General features: G+C 34.8%; 1 protein-coding gene across 1 annotated transcript; it reads right to left on the bottom strand.

Moving 5' to 3' along the window:
• Nucleotides 1-3,302: 3,302 nt before the first annotated feature.
• On the bottom strand, nucleotides 3,303-8,722 carry LOC129005535 (asialoglycoprotein receptor 1-like). Its single transcript, XM_054434443.1, has 4 exons — nucleotides 8,470-8,722; nucleotides 6,801-6,910; nucleotides 4,129-4,249; nucleotides 3,303-3,577 (listed from the first exon to the last, which is right to left on the bottom strand). Exons 1-4 carry the CDS (start codon nucleotides 8,720-8,722, stop codon nucleotides 3,303-3,305), a joined length of 759 nt encoding a protein of 252 aa, XP_054290418.1.
• Nucleotides 8,723-24,471: the final 15,749 nt, after the last annotated feature.

Below are 24,471 nucleotides of genomic sequence, written 5' to 3'. Positions count from 1 at the left end.
ACAATAAATACACACAGAGGTTTGTACCAATATAATAGATTACCATTCGGAATATCTGCAGCTCCTGCTATTTGGCAAAAAGCAATGGAGAAAGTTGTTGAAGGGATAGAAGGGGTACAAGTCTTTTATGACGATATAGTTGTTTCAGGCACCACTAACGAACAGCATCTTAGCCGTTTAAAACAGGTATTTGAGAGGTTCAAGCAGTACAATCTTAGAATTAATAGACAAAAATCAAGCTTTATGGTAAATGAGATTGAGTATTTGGGGTATAAAATTAGCAACAAAGGGATACACAAAACTCAAAAACTAACAGAAGCTATTGACCATTTGCCTCGCCCTTCAAACATACATGAAGTCAGACACGTCCTTGGTCTGATTAATTACTACAGAAGGTTCATTCCAAACATAAGTGAGAAATTATATCCTCTTATAAATCTCACCAAGTCATCTACGAAATTCTTTTGGTCTGAAGACTGTGAAAGAACATTCCAAAACATTAAAGAGGAAATGAAATCAGACATATTTCTTACTCATTTTGATCCTAACTTACCACTCATCTTAGCTACAGATGCAAGCCAGCATGGCATCTCAGTCGTTCTTTCACATGTTTATCCGGATGGGTCTGAAAGACCTATTGCAATGGCATCACGAACATTAAACTCCTCGGAAATGAAGTACAGTGTCATAATGAAAGAAGCATTAGCCATCTACTTTGCTGTAAAACGTTTTTATTACTTCCTGTATGGCCATCACTTTACTCTTTTCACCGACCACAAACCATTGACATATATATTTGGTAACAAAAAAGGTATACCAATTCTAGCAGCTACTAGATTACAAAATTATGCTGTTTTCCTCCAAGCTTTTAATTTCGACATCAAATACAAATCTACTGATGAAAATGCCAACGCAGATGCCTTATCCCGTTTACCTTCAAATATTTGCCAAGATGTTAACCAAATAGACAACGTTTATGTTTTTGAAATACAACAACTCCAAACCCTTCCCGTTTCAAGCAAACTAATAGCAGAAGAAACTCAAAAAGATCAGGAACTGTCAGACATCTATGAAGCTCTTAATGAAGGAAAGCTCATAAACCATTCAAGCGAGTTCAGAGACACTGAATCAGAATGGAGTTATCAAATGGGGTGCTTATTTAAAGGACATAGAGTTGTAATACCAAAATCATTAAGAAACAAAATTTTTCAAGAACTTCATGAAGCACATATAGGTATGGTTCGGATGAAAGCTTTAGCTCGCTCCTATGTCTGGTGGTTTTAATATTGACCATGATATTGAAACATTGGTTCGAAATTGCAAAAATTGTCAAGAGCATCGTAATGATCCAACCAAAGTACCTGTACATCCATGGTCTGCTCCTGAAAACCCTATGGAGAGAATTCACGTTGACTTCGCTGGACCATTTATGAACAGCTACTTTTTAATTATTGTGGATGCGTACAGTAAATGGCCAGAAGTTATTCCAATGAATTCTACAACTACAAACAAAACCATAGACTGCCTGCGAACATTCTTCAGCAATTTTGGCATTCCACCTATCTTGGTTTCAGACAACGGTCCACAATATACTTCTCAAGAATTTAAAAACTTCTTAGAACTGAATGGCATATGCCATAAACGTTCTGCTCCATATCATCCAGCTACCAATGGGCAGGTCGAAAGATATGTTCAGACCTTAAAACAATCCCTTAGGTCTATGAAAGATGAACCTGGTACCCTTAACCAAAAGGTTGCCAGATTTCTCATGGCATATAGGAGAACACCTCATGCAACTACAGGGTTAACACCTGCTCATCTTTTCATCGGCAGACCGTTGAGGTCAAGGCTTGATTTGACACTTCTTAACTCTTCAAATACTTGCACAAATGACCAGACTATCCAACAATCTTATGGGTGGAACTTTAAAGAAGGAGACTCTGTTTCTTTTAGAATCTACGGAACGCCACAAAAGTGGAGATTTGGAAGGATTCTACAAAAACTGGGCACGCGCCACTATAATATTGAATCTGGAAATTCCACCTATAGGAGACACATTGATCAAATAAGATCGGTTGGTTCAAATTTAAGCGGTGAGAAGGACGACAGGGACTACTTTATCAATATCAAACTTCCTCTAGGGTCTACTATTCAAGATGAAGAACTTCAGGGAGCAATGTTCAACAACCATACTGAAGATGAAGCTCGCTTTAACCAACCTCTAGCTCCTCTACCAAACGGTGAAGCCTCAAACCCTGTTTTAAGAAGAAGCTCAAGGAAAAAACAACCGGTTACAAGAATGAATATGTGATTCTAAAACTTAGAGGAGAGGTGCTGTGTTCTACCAACTGTTTCCTAATTTCTTTTATTTATCATATGACTTTGTTTACATTAATTTGTTTTTGCTACAGAATAAAGATTTGCATTAAAACATAAATCAACTTTCTTTTCATGGTACATAGCAATGGACAAACAAATTCCAGGCATGCAATTAATTGTCTGGGTAGCCGAGTGATTATAGTGCTCGCCTTCAAATCGGAAGTTCGCTGGTTCGAATCCAAGCGAGATCGTTTCCAGACCCAGATGCTATTTGTCATTGGGCTATGAATGATGCTATCTAACAAAAAGGTCGACGTTAGGTAGTAACAGGACCAGGGTTTGGAACGTTCCCTTTCAAAACGTAAAAAATGCCACTGGCGTAGAAACACACAAAACAAATAAAATAAATGCAGTTATTAATTGTCAATTGGCAATTTGTTTACATTGAAATACCAACTACATCACTTCATAGGTTTTGAAAACGTGGATACTGAATAATATAAAAAGAGTTGTTTTCGCAAGAAAAAAAAACTATCCTGAGTACATGTTATTTCTTTATAATATACAACAATTTATGCGCTTCTTTATCAAAACAAAAACGTGTAAGACTGTTATATTCTTAGCAATGGACAGAACATTAAAATAAAACATACAACCGCTGGAATAGTCGGAATATTTCAATTACGGATTAAGCTGTAAAGAAGCACTATTCAAACTAAAGAAAATTCACAGCGGAAATTTGCAAAAATATTTGTAACGTTGAGATGTTATGTATATTTTCAAAATTAGTTCAAAATCGTTAAAAATATCCCACATGTGCACATAAACATAGGATCAAAGATTATAAAGAAACATTTCGTGTTAACTCACACAAATAATGAAAAACTACTATTTATTGTTATGTTCAATACATTTAATAAATTACGTTTTCATCTTTTATAAGTTATCACAACATTGAAATAGTAAAAACACGATTTTAAATTTTAATAACGATTGGGGATTTCTTCTTCGCAGAAATACCGCTTCGTCTCAAAGCAGTTCCAGCCGTCGTTCCACTGATACGGTTTGCCGCCGGGCCAAAGAGGTCGGTTGCTCTCTTCTGGTACGGCTTCCACACAGACCTCAGAGAAGTCCCTTCTTCCCACAAGGTTAGGCTCTCCAGGCAACCAATCAGGCAGCTCCAGCTCAGTTCCATCCATCCACTTAAACTTTTTGTCTTCAGATTTTAAACCAATCCACAGTTCCACGATGCGAGAGCCTGGAACAAATTGTAGGGATAGACCATGATTGTAGTATAACGTTTATCATGGAACTAAATAGGTACGGAGGTAAAGTTGTATGATTGCATTTTGGATCAAAACTCGTTTTTTGGCTAGACTGTGAAAGAAGAGTCCACCATCAGTGCCTATTTTGTTCTATTCACTTAAATTCAATATACATTTTCATTTACCTAGTCTATCTGTCTACCTGAAATTGTTTATAATGATTGATAAATCTTTGTTTACCGATCATCGTGATGTTTATAGTGTACTCGTATACAGATAGCTTACTGTGATCAATGAATAAAACTAGGTGCCCGTGCTAGTAAAAACTTGACGAATATTACTGAATATTCAATACCTGAAAGATTGCCGAGAGAATATGTTAAAAGGGGCGGGTAGTAAAAACATCAAATTTATGATACCACATTTAAAGTATTGTTTTATATTTCGCTACGAAGCTAAATAAGTTATTAGTCATATGTAACTGCTAGACTAGGCTTTGTAATCAACACTACTAATCAAAAATAAAATAGTATTTTTATCTCACCCAAACTTATTGCATATCTATTAACGGCTTCTTCAAACTTTTTCTGCTGTTCTTGATTGAATACAACAGCTAGTTTGTGTCCCTTAGCTTGGCAGTTGTCACTTGCTTCTTGCCATGTGACCTAGAAATAAATAAACAATTAAAACCATCTTCCTTGTAGAAACAAAATCATCCTTTTATTACGTTCATAATATTGTTGCTTGACAAATAATATAATTAATATTTCGATATAATTAAATTATTTTTTTTTTTATTACACAAATGTAATAAAGGTAAGCAATCAAAAATTCCCCAAATGATGGTTTGAACGAGAAGTTAAATTTTGGATCAAACATTTTATTTGACAGAGTGACAAAACTACAGAACAATAGAGGAGATAAACAGCTGATTCCCCTCCCCCAAGGTCAACACCATCAAGGAGGCATCGGCTAACCTACACTTTTATCAAACCCCGCAGTATGGTTTTGTCCTTGGCCGGCCTCATGCGCATGTACATGATTTGTAATTATAAATGTTTTCGTATGTGTTTATGAGTATGTGTGAAGTAATTTTTACGACAGCTTGTGCAAGAGAATATGTTTGACATATGACGACTGAAGAGAAGTTTTGAAAATGGGATTTTTACCCCGAAACTATAGTCATCCACGACAATAGAGGACTGATTGACGACATGTTAGTAACCTCATTTTATGTGAATATGGGTAATTACGATGTACATTGATTCAATGAGGGTGGTTAATTATCAAGGATATTAGAACTGATAACAGTATGGATAATAAACAAAGACTATCACTATCTTTACTAGCGTGTTTACTTTTTTAATTCCTTCAACATGTAACCAGTTCTTTTTTTCAAATGAATGTTATTTTAACCAAACGGCTGAGTCAAAACAAACTATATGTTGTTGTTTTTACTTTTCTTTGTTTACACTTATTTATTTAGCAAATGATACAGTGAAATTGATATAAAGGATAGGTGTGGACGATTCGTTTGATGATGTCAGGAAACCAACGTTATATTATGTGTGCTGTGAATTTTATTGGATATTTTCGTTTTATTTTAGGGAGTTTCTATTCAGACCTACTGGAAATTGTGCATAGTATGAGTAGAGGGAAGGACGGTTATTATCACATGACGTCATAATTAATGTGATTAGGTAAGTATCTAGAGATGGGGAGTATCGTAGTCAGGGCTGGGCATGTACTCTGGTGATGTGTGTGATCACAGATGTTGTAGACGGTATTGTTATTAGGTCAAGGTCGTTTGAATATGTTTTTAAAAAATATTCTGCACTAATGGATAAATAGTGCAGAATATTTTTTATTTTATTTGTTCATTTATTTTTATTACAATCATAAATAGTAATAATAATGTACAGTAGTTATATCTAAGTTAAATCTAAGAAGTGTTGGAATCGTTCTTCGTCGTAGAGCTGCTGCTTCCGTATAATATGTTGAATGCTGATGAATGGTCGGTATCAAATTTTCTTCGATTGGGGCATGGTGGTTTGTAAGCTCCGTAGTCTGGAAGCAGAGTGCTGTTAGCTGTTGTTGTTATTGTAATTGCATACCCACTTGCAATTAGAACTCTCAACTCTTCAGGAAAAACCTCAATGTCATGGTAGGTTGAAATGTAAACATCGTCGTACTGGACAAACTTAACTTTGAGAGACATGATTGTTGTGTTGAGCTGAAGTTGCCTCTAGCAAGTCCTCAGAACGATTGAAAGCATGTAACTACCTTCATGTATTTATAGGTAAAGTCAATCCCCCCCCTAGCTACCCCAACCACTAATCTTTCCGAAGGAGGCCTCGTATTACACCATAAATATTTTCATCACAGAAATAATAGGGGTTCTGCAATAAACACAATCGTCAACACTTAGAGCACACGTAATGCAGCTGCAAAAATGCTTGCAAGGTAAAAACACAATTTCCCTTTCTGCGGACAAACATACTATGCACTCCGAGCGTTGTTTTTGCACCGGTTCGTTTGTTCCCAAGCCTTTGGTTGAGCATCTCTTTTTAACTATAGCATTGTTATTTATTTGCTTGGAATGTTTGTCCACAAAGACTTGTCCCTTGTTAACAATCACAAAGGGACATCTTGGAAACCATCGCGCATGTTCTTGCCATGGATCGTCTTCTTCTTGCCAATCCTTTAATCCTCCTCCACAGTAGTAACATATAGTTTCATCATTCTTCCCAGTGTAAAAAAATCCAGCTTCGGATAATTCCCATTTGGAATTGTTTACGACAGAGTTAAGTAGACTTTTTTCAAAAGAATTCAGCCTAGTTTGAAAGTGGGTATAGTTTGGAAAGGCAGTCTTAATCTTCAAAATGGTTGCAGACATGTTAAGGTACTAGATGGCTTGCTACGATCCAAATTATTAAAGCCCAACTGTTAGCAACGTTTTATACGCAAATAAGAAGAGGGGTGGGGGTTAGCTCGTATGTAATTGTTTGTAAAATTTTGTTTCTGATTTAGGCCAAGGTCATCCATATTAGTTTAAAAAAAATATCATGCTAGTATTTTAAACAAAATACTAACATCAGCTAGTATTTTAAACAAAATACTAACATCATACTTTATAACATTTTATTTATATACAATCATATGTACAATATTCTAACAACAGTGCAGAGACAGTTCTGTAGAGTTGTTTTCACTAACTCCATGAGACACCAAATAGAGAGAGCCAGGTTCTATGCTGCGTAGATCCTCATTCTGTAACATGTTGACAAACCGTTTCGGAAGAAACATTTGGAACTTTGGTTCATCTCCTGGAGTAAAAGGTGCATCGCTTAAGGAGACTAAAATAGCATCCCCAATAGATGTTTCCATTTTCTTCATTGTATGCACAATATAATGTTTTTGTTCCTTAAGTTCCGAACACTTTTTAGTAATTAAAACACTTGACTTTGAATGAGTGTTGAACTGATCAACAAGGTTCTGGAGTTGAGATGCCATCTTTATCGGCTAAGCTATAGGTGTTTTCCTTTCTTAGGCTAGAACAATACTGATGTGTTGTCTGCACACTTTCCTCATATTTATACCCATCGATTCCCCCACTACCACAGCTCTTCTTTTGGTTTAGGAATGATGCTAAACGGTATGCAGTTTTTAAAGCACAATGACCTTGACGATGACATTTGTTTTTGCCTGCAAGACAAATACTGTCAAAACACACTTTAAATTGTGAGTCAATCGGTACATCAATCACGTTGCCAATGGTATATTTTTGAATCCAGTTTCGTTTTTCCAAACCTTTAGTGTATATACGGTTGAATTTCGCACAATAGTGGTACATTACATCATCGATGGTGTTGTAATCTAAAAAACCTTCGTTCCATGCAATGTGATGAAAATTCCTAGTAAGCCATTTATTAGTTAACTTGGCTTTGGTATTAAGTTTTTTAAAAGGATGTGGTGGTTTTAACATAAAGGGATAGACAACGTATGTTAATAAATCTAAAATTACTAACTCCTTAACAACATATTCATTTGTATTTCCACGAAAAGCTTGGAACTCAATCACACATGGTTTCTCTTCTATTGTTTTAACTTTGTCTGAGAACCATACCCTCTGCTCCATGGTAAGATTGTTAAGTAACTGATTTCCACACCACGGTAGGTTTTATATCTATACCAGGCCGTACAGTTAAGGCGCGTTGATGTATATTTAACGTGGGCATCATCCCCAGTAGGCCTACCCCACGAGGTTAAATTAGTTTTTTTTATTTCAAACCATTACACACTTAGATGGGCTGTGTTTCTTCAATAGTTTCTTTTACTTAATTTGTTGTGGTCTTATAAATCTCATAGTCTTTTATACTCCGCCACATTTCAACCTCATAGGAGATTCGATTAAAAATTGATGTATCGATCGGTCCGTGTAGAATCTGGGAGTCGGGGTATTGATCCATAGCATCCACTAAATATTCTTTTATTACAGAGCTTGAAAATGTTAGTTGTTTCATGTATCTTGTTACGGGTGAAGTGGCACAACTCAAAACATAAAATTCTTCCCATGTTAGTTGAATCTTAATATCATGTTTTGATAGGTCTCTGAAACGTATTTGCTGTCCTCCACGATACTTATAAATATCTATTTCTATGTCACAATCCAATAACCGAATAGCCGTTTTTTTACCAAACATGTTTTTAGCCAAATAACATTCGATTAAGTGCAAATGTTTTATGAATGAGTCCCATGCATTCTCCGAAAACAACAACATTTTTGATCCATGGTTCAAAATTGCGTTAGGTGTGTATGACAAGTCCTTCACTAATCCGATTGCAATGCCATTAGTCATACATCTTGAAATTGGGTAAAATATACGGAGGAAAATATCCATCAACATATTAAGAGGAAGGTCGTCTTCGGGGGTTTTCTTCCTCTTTAGAACTGAGTTAGATGCAAAGACATTGTTTTCACAAGTGTTCAAATCATTGTTATCTTGAGTATGGAATTTTAGAAACTCTGATAGTTCATCTTCACAAAGCTTAACTTTTGCGTCATATTCTTCTCCTCCAACCACCACCTCTTCTTCCACTTTGGTACTGCTTTTCTCTTTGTCCGTTACAGAATTCATGTCTACCGTATTATATGTTGCTTCAACCACTGACAAATATATACTGAATCCTTGTTTAAGTGCCTGCTATTTACAACTTGTCTTGCTGTGGTTTATAAAACCATCTTTACTATACCTGTTAAAGGAGTGTATGTCACAATTTTGTCATGAAGAATCAAACAGTACGCACTTGTATTAGAAGGTATGTTGGATTCAAACTCCATTTCTAATTTTATATCCACACTAGAAGATTTGACGGATTCATTTTGTTTTGAACAATCAATAACCACGATAGGAGCTTTTAAAATAAATTCAGTTGGGGATAGTAAAGTTGTGTTTGCCTTGCCATAATATGAAGATTGAAATCTAGCATACATATCGTATAAAATACTATACCGCTTCTTTCCAAAAGAAACATTTACATTGTCGTATGGGAAGAATTGAGAGTTAAGGTACAGTTTACAGTTTTTAAGTTTACAATGATCGAATAACGTTGCATCAGCAGTTATGTTACTCCTTCTGTCTGTTTGCAGCCCAACTATCACATATCTAGGTTTTTCCAAATGATTAGAAGTCTTTACAGTCTATGTATGTCTTTCTGTCTCCGGTAGAATAGGGTATTCATGCAATTCCCAGCTTCTGAATGGTAGAACGATGTCACGATCAGCTTTCAACTGCCTTAAAAGTGTAATCCTGTGTTCATCTGTCAGTTTCAGGTGTGGGACTCTCCAGACTATCTTATTCAAGTATAATTTCCATTCCAAAGCTTCTTCGGTCGTTGATTGAGGAGCTATGATAAGGTCTTTGTAATTTGAAGATCGTAACAGGACCAATTCTTGTTTTACGTTAATCAATATCTTATTGTAATCCCCAGCAAAACCTAGTAACAGCTTTAACGGCACAGAAAAATCAAAATTGCCATCTGCGTTAGGTTTTATGGAATCTGAACTGGGATGAACCCATCCAGCAACCTCTAGTAAATTTCTTGTGTTTGGTGATAATGAGCATAGTCCTTTCAGTGTACTAGATATTCCTACTCTTTTTGTAGAGTCTATGGTCACTCATGAAATTTCATACCTTATTTCATCAAAAAGAAAAGCCATTGGGTTACTAACGAATGGGATTGTTGTTCCTATAGTTCCATCCTTTTTTGTTACTGTTCCTTCGATGTATAAACAACTCTCAGAAGGAAGGGTGTAGACATCTTGCTGTTGGATTGGGATTCTAATTTCATCGTTATTGTTTAATTTCGATGAAGCGTAGGGGTTGTGGGTGTGATACTCCTTTTCCCATAGAGTCTCGTCGAAAGTTGGACCGTGCGTTATATCCAGTATATCCATTATTTTTTACATGCAGACCGATATCCTGTAGAAATTTTATGTTTTCAACTGTTAACTCTTCTGATGCAGGTGGCCTACTAACTCTTAAATCACCAGTGCTCTTCTTTTTAAAGGATAGTCCCATTATTCATAAACTGTGTTAACATAAGAAAATGAACAGAAGTTTTGCTTTCCTTCTAGAATCAAAGGGGTCCTGGTTTCATCTAAAATATAAATGAAGATGTTTGATATAATATAACTACTATTCATTCTGTAAAGTATCTGATTTTTTCTACTTATTAACAGGATATGTGAAGAATTTTCCTAATTTGATATCGAGGGTTCAGAATGATATTTCGATAAATTATCAGGTTGATGACCATCATATGCAGGTTTGATAATGCGTTCTTGTTCATTCCAAACAAACTTTGATCCCATGTATGTTATAAGCCGATTTCTTACCCGATATACATGTGTGTGAAATTTGTAATCTTCACCACGATAAGTTGCAAATCCACTTATACTACTATCTTTAGCTATTATTACAGGATTTAATGGATTATTTACAACCAAGTCGAATTCCTTATCACCACATTTAAATATATCTTTTTCCTGGTCGTATGTCAATGTTTGGCTAACAGTGCTTACATCATCTTTGTTGATTCCTTTAGCAACATTAGTGATTCTTCTATTTTTAGCATCAAAGCAACATCCTTCAGGAGGAGAAATTGACTTTTTTACTTCTTTTACCGCTTCCTCAAGACCGTCATTAGAAGATTTCAACTTTCGTGTTAATGTGGAAAATTGATCGCTTAATTCTTTCAATTTGTCCAACTTTTCATCTATGTTAACGAGTTTTTCTTCCACATTTTTTAAATTTAGTTTATTAACATAGTAACGGTTTAAATAGCCTTTTGTTACCGGCTGACGTGCTGTTTCATAATCAGATGCAACCCTAAATCTTTTAATATCTTCATCATCTTCGTCAATATCATCTTCCAGCTCTACTCGTCTCTCACGTTTTTGTGCATACAAAGAGTGGCCGAATTTGTCAATAACGTGATGCCTTATCATTTCAGGTGTTCAACTTTCAATGTGTACAAACATAATAATGATTTTCCAAAAGAAATTTACTTATATATTGAAACACAATTGTAAATGGTTTTTTTCACACTACTTATTTTTCTTTAAGTGTAAACAAACTGTAATTCTTTCATTTCTGAAATCTACCAAGTCTATTGTCTTGGTCCATGATTTTTAGTGTAATGTTACTGATTGTCCGGGTAGTAATTGGCAAGTAAATTACAGGATTAGGTATCTCTACCAGTTTACAACCAGGTGGTACAGCGGGAAAGAATTGGAAAATCATATGACCTTGTTTGTTATTAATGAATTATCCGGTGGCTATATTACAATCTATTCTTACTGTGTTAACTTTAAAAATGTCTACAACGTTTTCTGAGTAATAACTGATTCCAGGTTCAGCTTTAATACTACCGAATCCTAATAGTTTTCCAATGGAATTAGGCTTAGAAAAATCTACTTCCACAGTACACTTTAACATAGATTTTAAAGTATTGTTGTTGGTTCCTAGTTGGATATAGTATTTCTTTTCCTTTGTTGTTATTTTTTGGAATTTTTCTTGTATATAGTCTCTTATGTCCTGCACCTCATATGCACCTTTTGGAATAGTTATTACTTTATCTTTATCGAAATGAAACAGGTTGTTTGTTTCATCAACGTTTAGTATTGAGTTGTACGATTCAAAACTGAGAAGACCGATTTCATACTCATCAAGAGAACTCAACTCAATAGGCGGGAAATAATCGATAGAGAGCACAGAGCTCCTACCTGATAGTGTTAGGGTCTGAGACATAACTGAATGCTATAGGTTAATTACCACTTATTTATAGACAACTAATGATTTTCTTTAAAAATTCTAAACACAAATGGCCACATATTGATGTATCTTCTGGTTGTTGTCCATCATAGTTATAGTATACAATTTTTGAAGATTTGAAATATTCAAGAAGTTCCTTCGGAGGTGGTAAGTTCCCAAAACTGTCAAAGTAGTAAACTATTTCACCAAGTTTTTTGTAACAAACCCAATGAGTGCCAGGACCACTAGCATTATCAAGATTCACTATACCAGTCTCGTTATATTTTACTTCAGATGGTAGTTCATCCTTCATAAAAACACCTCTGAAGAAAGGTATGCGTAAACAGCTAGCGTATCTTAAAAGCTCAATATTGCTTAAGGATTTATCCGGAATTATCAACTTATTCCTCTTGTTTAATAAACACGGTATGGCCTTAGATATAACCCTCCTCCGTTCTTTATCATAGACCAAATTGTAGGTTTGTTCTTTTTTTTCTATGAGAAGTTCTGTTTCGTTTCCTTCTTATATTTCCTCCATGTTTCTTAACATTACTATGTCTTCCTTTTCTCCTTTTTCCTCCACCAAAAGCTGTTTTCCTTTCATTGCTGCCGCTACTGCTAACGCTGCTGCTTTCTCTCCAATACTACTATCACTTGCTTTTACACGTTGCCAAGCTTTCTCAGCAAGTATTTTGTCAGCTACTAATCGGTCTTTTAAATTACCAAATTTTGAATATGCTATATCGTGCTCTTTACAAGCTTGATCGAGCTTATTTATTCCCGGATCTCCTCTAGCAAGGCGTTTTTTTAAATTTTGTTCCAGGACCACAGTACTGATAACCACCAATTAAATGCAATTCCACAGGCAGTAAATCAATCGCTTTGTTGACTAATGCTCCAACTGGTTTAGTTAGTATAGAAAGTGCCGTCGATGTTATTCCCCTTCCTCTCTTGAAGGTCTCTCGACTGCGAATGGCACGGTTGTGGTTTAACATTTGTTTTTATAGTAAAATCACAAATGAAGAGTGCACTCTATAAATATGTATCAACGAATGATTAATAAATAGTTTTTCTTTTAATTTATATGATTTGTTTAATAAACACTGGTAATTAAACTGGTCTATGTAAGCTTTTTACACAAACAATACAGTGTATTAGCACAACAATTACTTCTTTATAATTTTAATAAATAAATAGCATTTATTAGTATTACTCAATTATCCCTCGATTGCGCAGTTCATCTACCAAAGCTACCCATTCGTTTTCTAACCCTGAATGACCAGCTTCAATAGCTTCACGTATCAATTTCATTCTATCAATTAATTTGTTTGCATTGTTGTAATATATTACGTTAGTGTTGGAGCAGTCTTTAAATAGTCCTTCGCCAGAATAAGTTGAAATATCATCTTTCCTTTTTCTCTTATGAATTGTATCAATGTCGATTGATGACATTGCCCTTCTTTTAACTCTTTTGACTTGTGATGGGAATAGTTCTGAAATGATAGTTGTGTATTTAACAGATTGGTTTCTATGTATTGGTAAATTAGAGTTGTAACCTTTTCTATGAAGGTTTGTTTTATCACAAATGTTTTTAAATAAAACTAAATCTTTTTTATTATATTTACCAGGCTTGTTTTTAAATATAAGTTCGAATAAACCAGGTGTCCCCTTATATTTTTTGTTTCCTACATGTATAATATCATTTTCATCAATGTCTAGCTTACTATTTCCAATCATTAGTCCTTTTTCTTCAAGTCTAGCACCATACACATGGTATTTTCTGTTAGCATTTGTAGAATGTAACATTTTTAATAAATACTTCCTTCCAAGCACAGATTTAGAAGTTATATTTTCTCCCAATTTACTTATTTCAGATGGATTAATATCTGCATTCTTAATACTTTCATATTCTTCAGGAATTTCTAAAGTTTGATCCCCTTCTCTAGAATCTTTATCTGATTCATCACTCTCCTCAGCATCCTCAAATTCTTCTAAATCCTCGTAGTCGTTATAAGTCGTTACTGGTTCTAAACCATCTTGTACTTCTGATTTCGATACAGGTAGTAACATTTCACTATCTTTAGTTTGAATTGATTTAGAAAATGTGTGTGACAAGTCTTTTATGGGTTCAATGATAGGTTTAAATGTTGTTTCTAAATACCTATCTCTTTCACTTATTCCCATTCTTAGAGCCCTGTTTTTTCTTCTAATGGAATCACTTAGTGTTTTTATTTCCTTTATAAGCTTTTCTTGGCTACCCATGTTCTCAAGATGAAATTCAATCTACTAATAGATAAGGTTTATAACTGTTAGTGTATTATAACGAACCTATCAAACCCTATTCGATATCGCCCGTTTTTTATAGTTTGATCCTTATCAATTACAACAAATCCATATTTTTTACCCCAAGCCTTACAACATATTGTTTTTAACATTTCAAATGGCATATCAACACCTACATGATCATTATATATGTGTTTTAAATTCATCTCATCTTGTTTAAAAATTATAATTACATTTGCATTATCCCTTATTAATTGTTTTGGAATTTTTCTATATGTTTGACCAATGTATATACAGTCTATACTGTTGTGTCTCCCCATGGAAAAATAGTTTCTTATCGTGTCATGGTTTTCACAAGACACATCATCGAATATGAATACAGAATGAGGTTTAGATTCACCAGGTTGTAGTATTTCACTGCTTGCATCAAATTTGAATAAAGATACCTCTTTTACGTCTGAAATTATTTTATCTAATAGTTGATATTTAGGTTGAGCCAATGATTTTGAAAATATATAAACATTATTAAACCGCAAACCATGTGGGTTTGTTAACAAGTTAAATACAACATTAGTTTTCCCACAATTGGATGGTCCACTTACAATAGCCCTTACACTATCGGGTAATAGTTTACCATGTCTTCCTTCTTTGAGTTTTACATTATCTACAGTTAAATTGTCTATATTCTCAATTTCAAAAGAATATCCATTGTGTATAATCTCCATGACATCACTCTGTGATAGTTGTTTCATAAATGACGTATTCTATATAATATTTTCTTTAGACACCCAAGTGTCTTCACTTTTATCAAAACCTAGCCAGCGAACCAAAACCTTATCTTTTTCACGCTTTAAAACTTTTTCAACAAGGTAAATATCTTCTGTAGAAGATTTTAACATCTCATGACCATAAAAACCTCCATGTAAAATTTGACCTTTATTGTCCTTCAAAATATATGTTTCTGGATATGTCGGTTGCACTCTATAAACAGTGAAAACTTCGTTAGTCCAGTTCGGTAGATATTTCTTACTAAATATCCCCTTATATTTACTTATAAGAACTTTATCACCTTCAACAAATTTACGTGGTAAAATCTTTTCAACCTTTGGGCGTGTATTTCTTTTAATGTTGTTCAAGACTTGTTCTGAATTATTTTCATTTACCTCACTTGGGGTCATACCTATGGTTCTATGAAACCTATTGTTGTAGTTGTTCAACAAATCTCCAAGTATATTAATCCATACATAAGAACCTCTATTTGAAAATTCCTTAAACAAATCTCCTTTTATTGTTCTATTAAATCGTTCGATAATTGCAGCCTTTTTTCAGATTTTGTTGAATAATGATTTATATTATATTTTTTCATTAGCACTGAAAAGTCCTTATTGAAATATTCTTTTCCATCGTCAGTTTGCAAATGTTTGATAACGTTATTATCCCTCCGGATAACTGTCTCCATAGCCTTGGTCACACTTTTTCCGGTTTTATCCTTCAAAGGCATGGCATCAGCAACTTTTGTGTAGCAGTTTATCACTGTCAGTATATATTTAAATCCCTTATTAAATTTACTGTAAGGTATCATTTCAATTAGATCCGCTTGGTATAAGTCATTAATTCCTTTTAGTATTGTATTCCTCCTTGGAAAGTTTTTCCTTGCAGGTTTGTGAATTTCAGAAACAATTTGCCATTTAGAAACCATAATTAATTTTAACATCCGTTGTACAGGTCAGTCGTAATAATGGACATCCCTGATAATTATCAATTGGTTATATAGGTCAAGGTCATTTGAAATATGTGTAAAAAAGAGGGGGGCAGGGTATAATGCCCCCCTCCTTTTTACGGGGAGGATATTGGGATAATCTAGGACAGGAAAAGTTTGGATGTATTAGGTTAATTTGTTACAATTGAATAGTGTCCAAAAGGAAGTGTATCAATACCATTTTCGAGTATATATCTTTTGTTATCATTGGATGTTAATGCAGTCTTCTCTTGCACAATTGTATATAGTCTATGGTTAAAGCTTCTGATTGTTTTGAAACTTGCAACATGAACTTGGTTTTCAAATAAACACTTTTTAAAATGTTCAAACTTGAGTTTCTTCTTCAAATATAAACTTTTGATTCCTTTTGCCTTTTTTATTACACCAATATCACTGTCAGTACTTCCAGTGTATAATTTTAATGAGTATAGCTTCGACATCAGTGCTACTACTTCTTCCAAAGGGATTCCATTTGTTTCGTCTTTGAACTTTCCTAACACCTTTTTGTGTTTACCATTGTCATAGTTATGATGATCCATAGGGTAGTCAGAAAAGTCGAAATCGTCTTTATACATAAATGTTCGTAAATCTTCATACATATCATGAGTTTTGATCCAATAAAGGAATGCGTCGGTATCCATATATATAATTCCAATATTGTCTCTTCCGTAAAATGAAACCATCTTGTTATAATGAAAGTCGTACATGTGTGTTTTTGAAATGTCAAGTATACACATACCAACATACATAGGTCTATCCATTTTAATAGTAGTTTTGTCCATTAACACACAAACAAGATTTTCATTTATGATAATAGATGATTTAAAATTTGGTTGTCTTACAAGTTTTTCTACCTTTTTGGGATCCGATACTAACTTAACATTTTTATGTTTTCTTTTATTTTCTAAGGTCTTTCCAAATATCGCATTATTCATCAGCTTAAAAAAGTCCTTTTGGAAAGCTGATGATGCTGCAGCTCTTCTTTTTGTGTTTGAGTCAATATATGTGTTTAACCAACATGATTGATTAAACTGTAAAACACGGTGAACTTTTTTTAATTTTAGACCGAGTTCAATGGCTTGTTGGACAACCCAAAAATGGGCAACATAGCGTTTCTTGTCGTTAAGCGTCATCATCAGCTTAGGATGTTTTCCCTCTGTTGGTATTTCGGATTTAGCTAATAGAGGTAAATCATAGTGATGATCATGAAGTGTGGATGGGTATTCAAAATCACACTCCATTATAAATCCGGTGTCGCCATTTTTTGGGATAGTTGTCACATCACCTAATAATATTGGATCAATCCATTGAAAATTACCATATGGAAGTGGGTTTGACATTGCCCACCCATATAAGTTATTAGCGTCAAAATACCCTAGATAAACTGATGGATCCTCCTTCTTGAAGCCTGGAATGTGTTTATTATTTGCTTTTACATGTCGTTTAACACTCTGGGTAAGCCCTCCACGGATACTAGATTCAATCATGAGAACCATATCAATGTCTGTTAACAGCTGTAATGTACATTTTGTTTCTTTTAACATAGCTTGCCAAGCTAATCCAGGTGAGGTGTATGAATGTAGTGGGTCTAATCCATAGGCCGCTATACAGGTGTTACGGAATTCCTCCATTATATCGCAAAGAAGTGTTACATCCAACTTCACCTAAAAGTCACTATACTCGCCTAAGGTGTTCATTTTTAACTCGTTCCATACCTGGCAAGCATGTTGATAGTCTTCAGGGTCAATATTAGAATCATTTAACTGACTGTAAATTGCCTCAATGGGTGGTAGTGACGTCTCGTTGAATCTTTCAGGATTATCAATATAATCATAAGGGTACACTCCTTTACGAAGAACCAAATCCATTTTATCAGATGCAACAATCTTTTGAGTTTCAATAAAGTGTTCTCTTTGCAAATTAGCTGTCAATTTCTCTAAACTAGAAGCCATGAATCTAAAAGAGTCAACAAACCTTAATTTTATTTTACCCACTTTTTTCGAAAAACTTATAAATTTCTCCGTGCTTGTAGCTAAAACATCAATCGCCCCTTTGTCCCTACCTAATTCAGGAATTATGAAATGAGAGTCATATCCACTTAAATTGTGGAACACTACAGGGATAAACTTTGGTAATTTAAAATTAATGTTACACCTGTTGCAAGCAGGGCCTTTGTAAAAACCAGTCAGGTGATCATGATCACGCACACGCCTGTTGTCTTCTGTAAAACTAAAGTCACAAAGGTAACATCTATCCGCACTTTCATGGAATGTCAATTCATCATGTTGAAGATTGTTCATCGAAACTACATAACTATACATTTTTTCTACCTTATTAGCTATATCATACAGGTTATCTACAAATGTCTTAGCAGCATTTTCACCGCGATATACAAGTGGTTGGGTTGTTAACCCATACCGACGTAGATGATCTTCATCCAAAGTTGATTTAAGCATTAAACAAAAGCTGTTTGGTTCATGAAATTGAAATTTTTTTAATTTTACTTTGATCACACTCATCTATAACCAAAGGAACTAATGATGACTCAAAGTCTGCATATATAACAATTGGTATTCAATATTGTTGAGCGGTTTTGTTGAATTTAATAAAAGCTCTATTAGGGGGAGGTAATTTAACCCTTACTTCATCCTTACTATTGCAGAGACGTTGGTGGTCAAGTAACCATTCCTTACCAACCATCTGAAATGGTTTGGCAACATAGCAAAAACAACGTTTGCAAATAGTGAGTCTCATCTTCCTTTTGGATAGTTGTCTTGATAAAAGTGCATTAAAGTTTTTGATGTATACATAATGTGAGATTTTACCATTTGTGAGGAGTAAAAGATCAGTATGGTCTTTACGCTCATGAGATGTAACCTGAATGGGAAAAACATTATTAGACTCATCCAATCCATAGACATTAACAGATGAATTAAGATTTTGTTTTTCAAATCTCTTGATATCTTTTAAAGACACTGGGTAAGACAAACCTGAGAAATTATATTTATGAGCCACTTCACTATAATACCGGCTAGGTCTATAGGCATTCCTATCTTCAACAAACTTTGCTAAAACTGCATATTTAAAACATTCATTGTCCTCATTTTGAACATTTATACAAGTTCTTGTATCAGCAATTTTTTTAGGCAGTGGAATGAAACTACTACCTCTATCACCATATCCATGTTTATGTACACGTATATCTAAACTGTCTACACTTAGCAAAGACCACCCAGATCCTCTTCCTTCATGTTCAGATATTTTAACAACAATTTCTTGTAAGCAACTGTCGACTTCAGCCTCTATATCACTGGTTACCATGATCGATTTATTTCGTGTTATAAACCCCCACGGGGAAACCTCATTTTGCACATTTGTAAATCTAGTGTCCAAGAGCAAGCCGAATTTGATAAAATTAAGTCTGGTTAGTTCCTTTTCTAGTGTTTTTATGATAAGGGGTTTAGCTTTTAAAATAAAATCTGACAATTCATAATTGTTATTATAAATTTTGAAATGGTTTACTATTGCTTTAGGAAATGCTTGAGCTAATATTTCTACTGACAATTGTTGGTTTGGTGGTGCATACTGTATAACTGTTGATCTATTCTGTTGCAAGAAGGGGTCTTCAACGAAATCTTCATATTCCATCGGTGTTGAAGATTCATTAGGCCTATGTAAGAGTTCATGATGAATATTTAAGAGCAATTCATCCTCAAAAGACTCCCAACAATTTTCACATTGACACATTTTTGCAGGTTTAAGACACTACTTAGAAAACTATCTACATTACACACTGCATGGTTGTATTCACAGTAATGATATGGGTGGGGCTCAGGACTCATATATATAGCACAGTGTATAACCCCCACTCCATTTTTATTCAATGAAGGGGCGTGTTAAACCCCCCACCAATGGCTTAAGTATTTTATAAATAACACCTGAAATAGGGGTTTAGCATACACATTCACAATGCCTCCTACAGACCACACATACCTTACTGGAGTAGAGCCCAGAATCTTAGCGACTGATTTTGATGAAGCAGGGAATGTGGAAGAAAACAATACAGAAAGTGACGAGGACTTGCAAGAGATGCTAGAAGAACAAGTGGACGAAGATTTTATTAATGAACAAATTCAACCCACTGAAGACACACCAATTAAAGAATTTCATTCGGACTATTGTGAAACACCAAAGATTCCAGTTCAAGCAGATGAAGTTGAAAATGGTGAAAGCAAACTTTGTCGAATATTACAGTTTTGTGGTAATGTTCGTAGAAGATTATCATTTAGTTCAGAGAGTGATTGTTTTTTTTAAATTCTTCAGTTTGACCTTGACCTAATTGTTTGGGCACAGTATTACGCTTAAACAATATTCTATGACTGAATTGGTCTTAAAAATGGTACTTTATCATAAATGCTATATTAGATTTAATTATGAGTACCTAAAATGATTTGGAATATTAACAATAGATAAGGGTTTCATAAGAAAAACTAAACATAAAATTCAAGCACATTTTATTTTTGTCTAAATAGAAAAAACAAATAATGACAAAATATAAACAATATTGTAAACAGTTTTTGTATTGAACTAATATGAAGTAAATTTTTTTTGGCTAAATAAATGCTATTTTGATTTAATTTGAAAGTCCAGGAATAATTTAAAGTTTAAGTATAAAGATAAGAGTTCAAAAACAATAGAATATATATGGAGGAATTAGCCTGAGAAAGTTACTACAAATAAGTATATATATATATTTTACCTTGAATTGTTAAGTTATACAGCATGGCATTGAAGAAATGTAATCTTTATTGTACAAAATGAACGATTAAAATGTTAAATATAACTTGGTCTAAATATATTATACACAAAACTTTAGGAACACATTATTAGGTTATGACAAATGTGTTCCTAAACCTTTACGATAAAATAGGTTGAAAAGCTCAAGGTCACTCTTTGAATGCAAAAATTGGGAACACATTTGTTATGATACAACAAATGCGTTCCCAATTTTTGCATACTAAAGGAAAATCAAGAAAATAATAAAATCAAGTTGAAACTAAAAACCAATTTACAATGTTACTGACACCAATCCCGAAGACCGATCACGAATTAAGTAGTATCGGTGTGGTGTATTCGGGATGGTCATGCCTCTAGGTAATTTAAGGCGGAACCTGTCATTTCCTTCTTTTAAAATGACTTCACCACTAGGTGTCATAATTAGAATTTCTAACTTTCTGTTTTTAGGCAACCTATTATTTCTGGTTTTTTTGGCAATAATTTGTGGTGGACGACAGGGTCGAGCAAAGCCTGACGTCCGTGGTTGGCTGGGTAAAATCTTGTCTATCACAACAACACGGGAGGTGCTCGGTGCCGGATCAGATAAGCAAGATTTTTCCTGAGCCTGAGTTTTTACAATAATTGATGGTCTTTCAAATGATGGAGGATTTACTGTGACAGGATTATTATTAATAATTTTAGGTTGGGCGGGTACCATCCTGCTTTTCCCCTTAGTGTGGAGGCTACACACATTGGTATCGGAAAAGCAGGATTTTTCACAACGCTCACCTTTTTTCACCCCTTTTTGGAAAATATAAGTACATTGCGACTTGATCTTAAATGCTGCTCGTCTTTTTGCCATAAGTTTTTGCATTTTTTCAGAAGGGGTTTTTTGTGAGGGAATGGATTCTTTTGAGGACTCGGGTTTAGCAAATAGTTTTCTTACAACAGCAGGTGCAGCAGGGAGGGATTCGGGTGGAGGTAATGGAATGGTTATTTCAGGAGAATCTATGTTGGTAATCTGGTTTGAGGATGGATTTAAATTAGGAAGAGTTAGGTTAGGTGTTTGAGGTTTTGGAGATGACTTGTGTTTTGAGAGGTTTTGAGAGGTTTTTACGTAGATGTGGTTCTACGTCCTTCAGTGATACATTTTCACCATCTTTATGTACTCAGCCCCAGGACATCTTGCCACAACAATCTGGACTGCAAGTAGTTTCTACACCCAAGGCCCCGGAGATGACTATGGACAGTTTCCCACATCTGAAGAGACCTCAACTTAATAAGTCTTTTTTAGAAACATTTAGCCAGACAAGATTAACTCTTTCAGATTCTCCAATCAAAGCCCCGCCTCTGAGTTCAAACCCTTCACCATCTATCATCTAAATATAAGAAGTGCTCGTTATAAGGTTGTTCAGCTGTGTTCTGGATGGGATGAGCCCCCTGATCTGTTGTGTTTGTCGGAACATTGGTTAAGAGAAAATGAACAACTCATAATTCAAGGCTTTTCATGTGTATCGGGGTTTTGCAGGAGGTCCCTTGGTGGAGGAGTTGCTATCTTCATGAATAATATTTTAGCTGGCTATTATTCAATTCTATCTAGGGCGTCTTTGGAAGTAAAGTATTCTGACTCAAATTGCTTTGAATGTGCCATTGTAACATGATTTCCAAATTCTAAAACCTCCACGAATAACATTCCTAACATTTCTAAATTCACTGTGGTTTGTATCTATAGACCACCTCAAAACAGCGAGCTAAACTTTTTAAAGGTCTTTGACAGTCTTCTTGATGACATTCTAAAGCTGGATTCAAGAGTTGTAATCTGTGGAGACTGGAATGTGAACTTTTTGGACACTAGAAACTCCACTGTTAGGGCTCTTCGCAATATATTTCGATCATATGATCTGAGGGAATATGTTGATAGACCTACAAGGAATTTTTCTCTTTTGGATAATGTAGTATCAAACTTTGTTTCAGACAGTGCCGAGTGCATATCATTCTTCAGTCCTCTTTCTGATCATAAGGCTCAATTGTTTTCTTTAAAGATTCCCGTAGCTGTAAATACGTCTTATATTAAAAAGCGTTTTTTCAGTATACATAACATTGAAAACTTCATTTCTCTTCTTCAAGGGGTTGATTGGGAATTTTTCTGTAAGGAAAGTGACATAAACGTTGCATTCGATCTTTTTATGGACTGCATCAAGCAATGTTTTTTCATGGCTTTTCCTTTGAAATGGGTTCGAGATGACAAATGTCGAGCTGGAAAGTTCTCAATCATTAGGGATCTAAAATCCATTGCAAATAACAATGTTGACCTTGGTATTCTGGCTCGTGAATTGCAGGATCCTCAACTCATGTCACTGTTCAGAAGGAGGCAAAAACAGTTTCGAAAACTTATAGCTGTCGAAAAAAAGGCCAAAAAAGGTAAAGAACTTGCTGAGAGCAAATGCCCGCAGAAAAAGGTCTGGGAAATAGTTCGTAGGGAAACCAGTGAGTCTCATTTTAGCAGAAAGGTTCCACCACTAATGAGGAATGGCGAATTGGTCCGCTCACCAAAGGAGGTGGCTAACATCTTTAGTAAACATTTTACAGGCTTAAATCATTCGTGCTCCACAACGAACAGACCAATTCAACGCAATGGAAGTGTCATTTCAAACAAAGTTTGCATCTCCATGTTTTTGCTCCTATTTCTGAATCTGATGTTGAAACAGCCATACTTTCTCTTAAAACCAAAGTATCTTCTGGCATTGATGGTATTTCGAGTTCTTTGCTGAAGCAGGCATATAAAAACAATCTTAAAGGCAACCACAATCCTTTTCAACAGATCACTCCAATCAGGCATTTTCCTAAATGTTTTTAAGATTTAAAAAATAATCCCTGTTTTCAAAAAAGGCAGTAGAGGTAATGAGGACAACTATAGACCAATTGCTCTTCTTCCGACACTGTCCAAGGTTTTAGAGAGGCTAGTCCACGACAGGCTTGTATCTTTTTTAGCTAAGCATGAATTAATAGCTCCGTACCAGTTTGGGTTCAGGGCGAGTTTGTCTACTACCGATGCTTTAGTCGAATTCACTTCCAAAATAATTTCAAATCTGGAAAATGGTGAACCGGCAGTTGGTTTATTTTGTGACTTATTGAAAGCATTCGATCGGGTCGATCATGATATTCTTTGTCACAAACTTGAATGTTTTGGTATACGTGGAATTCCTCTGCAATGGTTCAGGTCATATTTAATTGGCCGTAAGCAATACGTTGAGGTTGACGCAGAATGCTCTTCCGAACTCGCCGAAGTGAGATATGGTGTCCCTCAGGGCTCTATCCTTGGACCTCTGCTCTTTATTCTTTATATAAATGACGTCGGTGCCTATGATTGTCCTAACTCCTTAACGCTGTATGCAGATGATACCACCATGCTTTTTAAGGGCTCGTCTGAAGTTGTTCAAGAGAACATGTCTTCAACAATTACAAATTTTGATAACTGGCTTTTAAATAATAATCTTCTTTTAAATCAGAATAAAACTAATTATGTCCAATTCCTAACAAGAAACAAAAATCCACTGCATCTTAAACTACCACAATCTTCAATAAAAGAACTTTCTGAAGTCAAGTTTTTGGGCGTTGTTATGGATTCTCAGCTTACGTGGCAATCACATATTTCAGATCTTTGTGGTCATTTAAGCAAGGTGAGTTTTGCCTTGAGAACATTGGTTTCTTTGCTTGATCAGAGGGACCTGATTAATGTTTACCATGGATGCTT

This window comes from Macrosteles quadrilineatus, unplaced genomic scaffold (assembly GCF_028750875.1).
Source record: "Macrosteles quadrilineatus isolate MER2022 unplaced genomic scaffold, UCM_ALF_1.0 Scaffold_23__1_contigs__length_1887923, whole genome shotgun sequence".
In the NCBI taxonomy this organism is placed as follows: domain Eukaryota; kingdom Metazoa; phylum Arthropoda; class Insecta; order Hemiptera; family Cicadellidae; genus Macrosteles; species Macrosteles quadrilineatus.
This window is presented reverse-complemented; position numbering and strand designations above follow the sequence as displayed.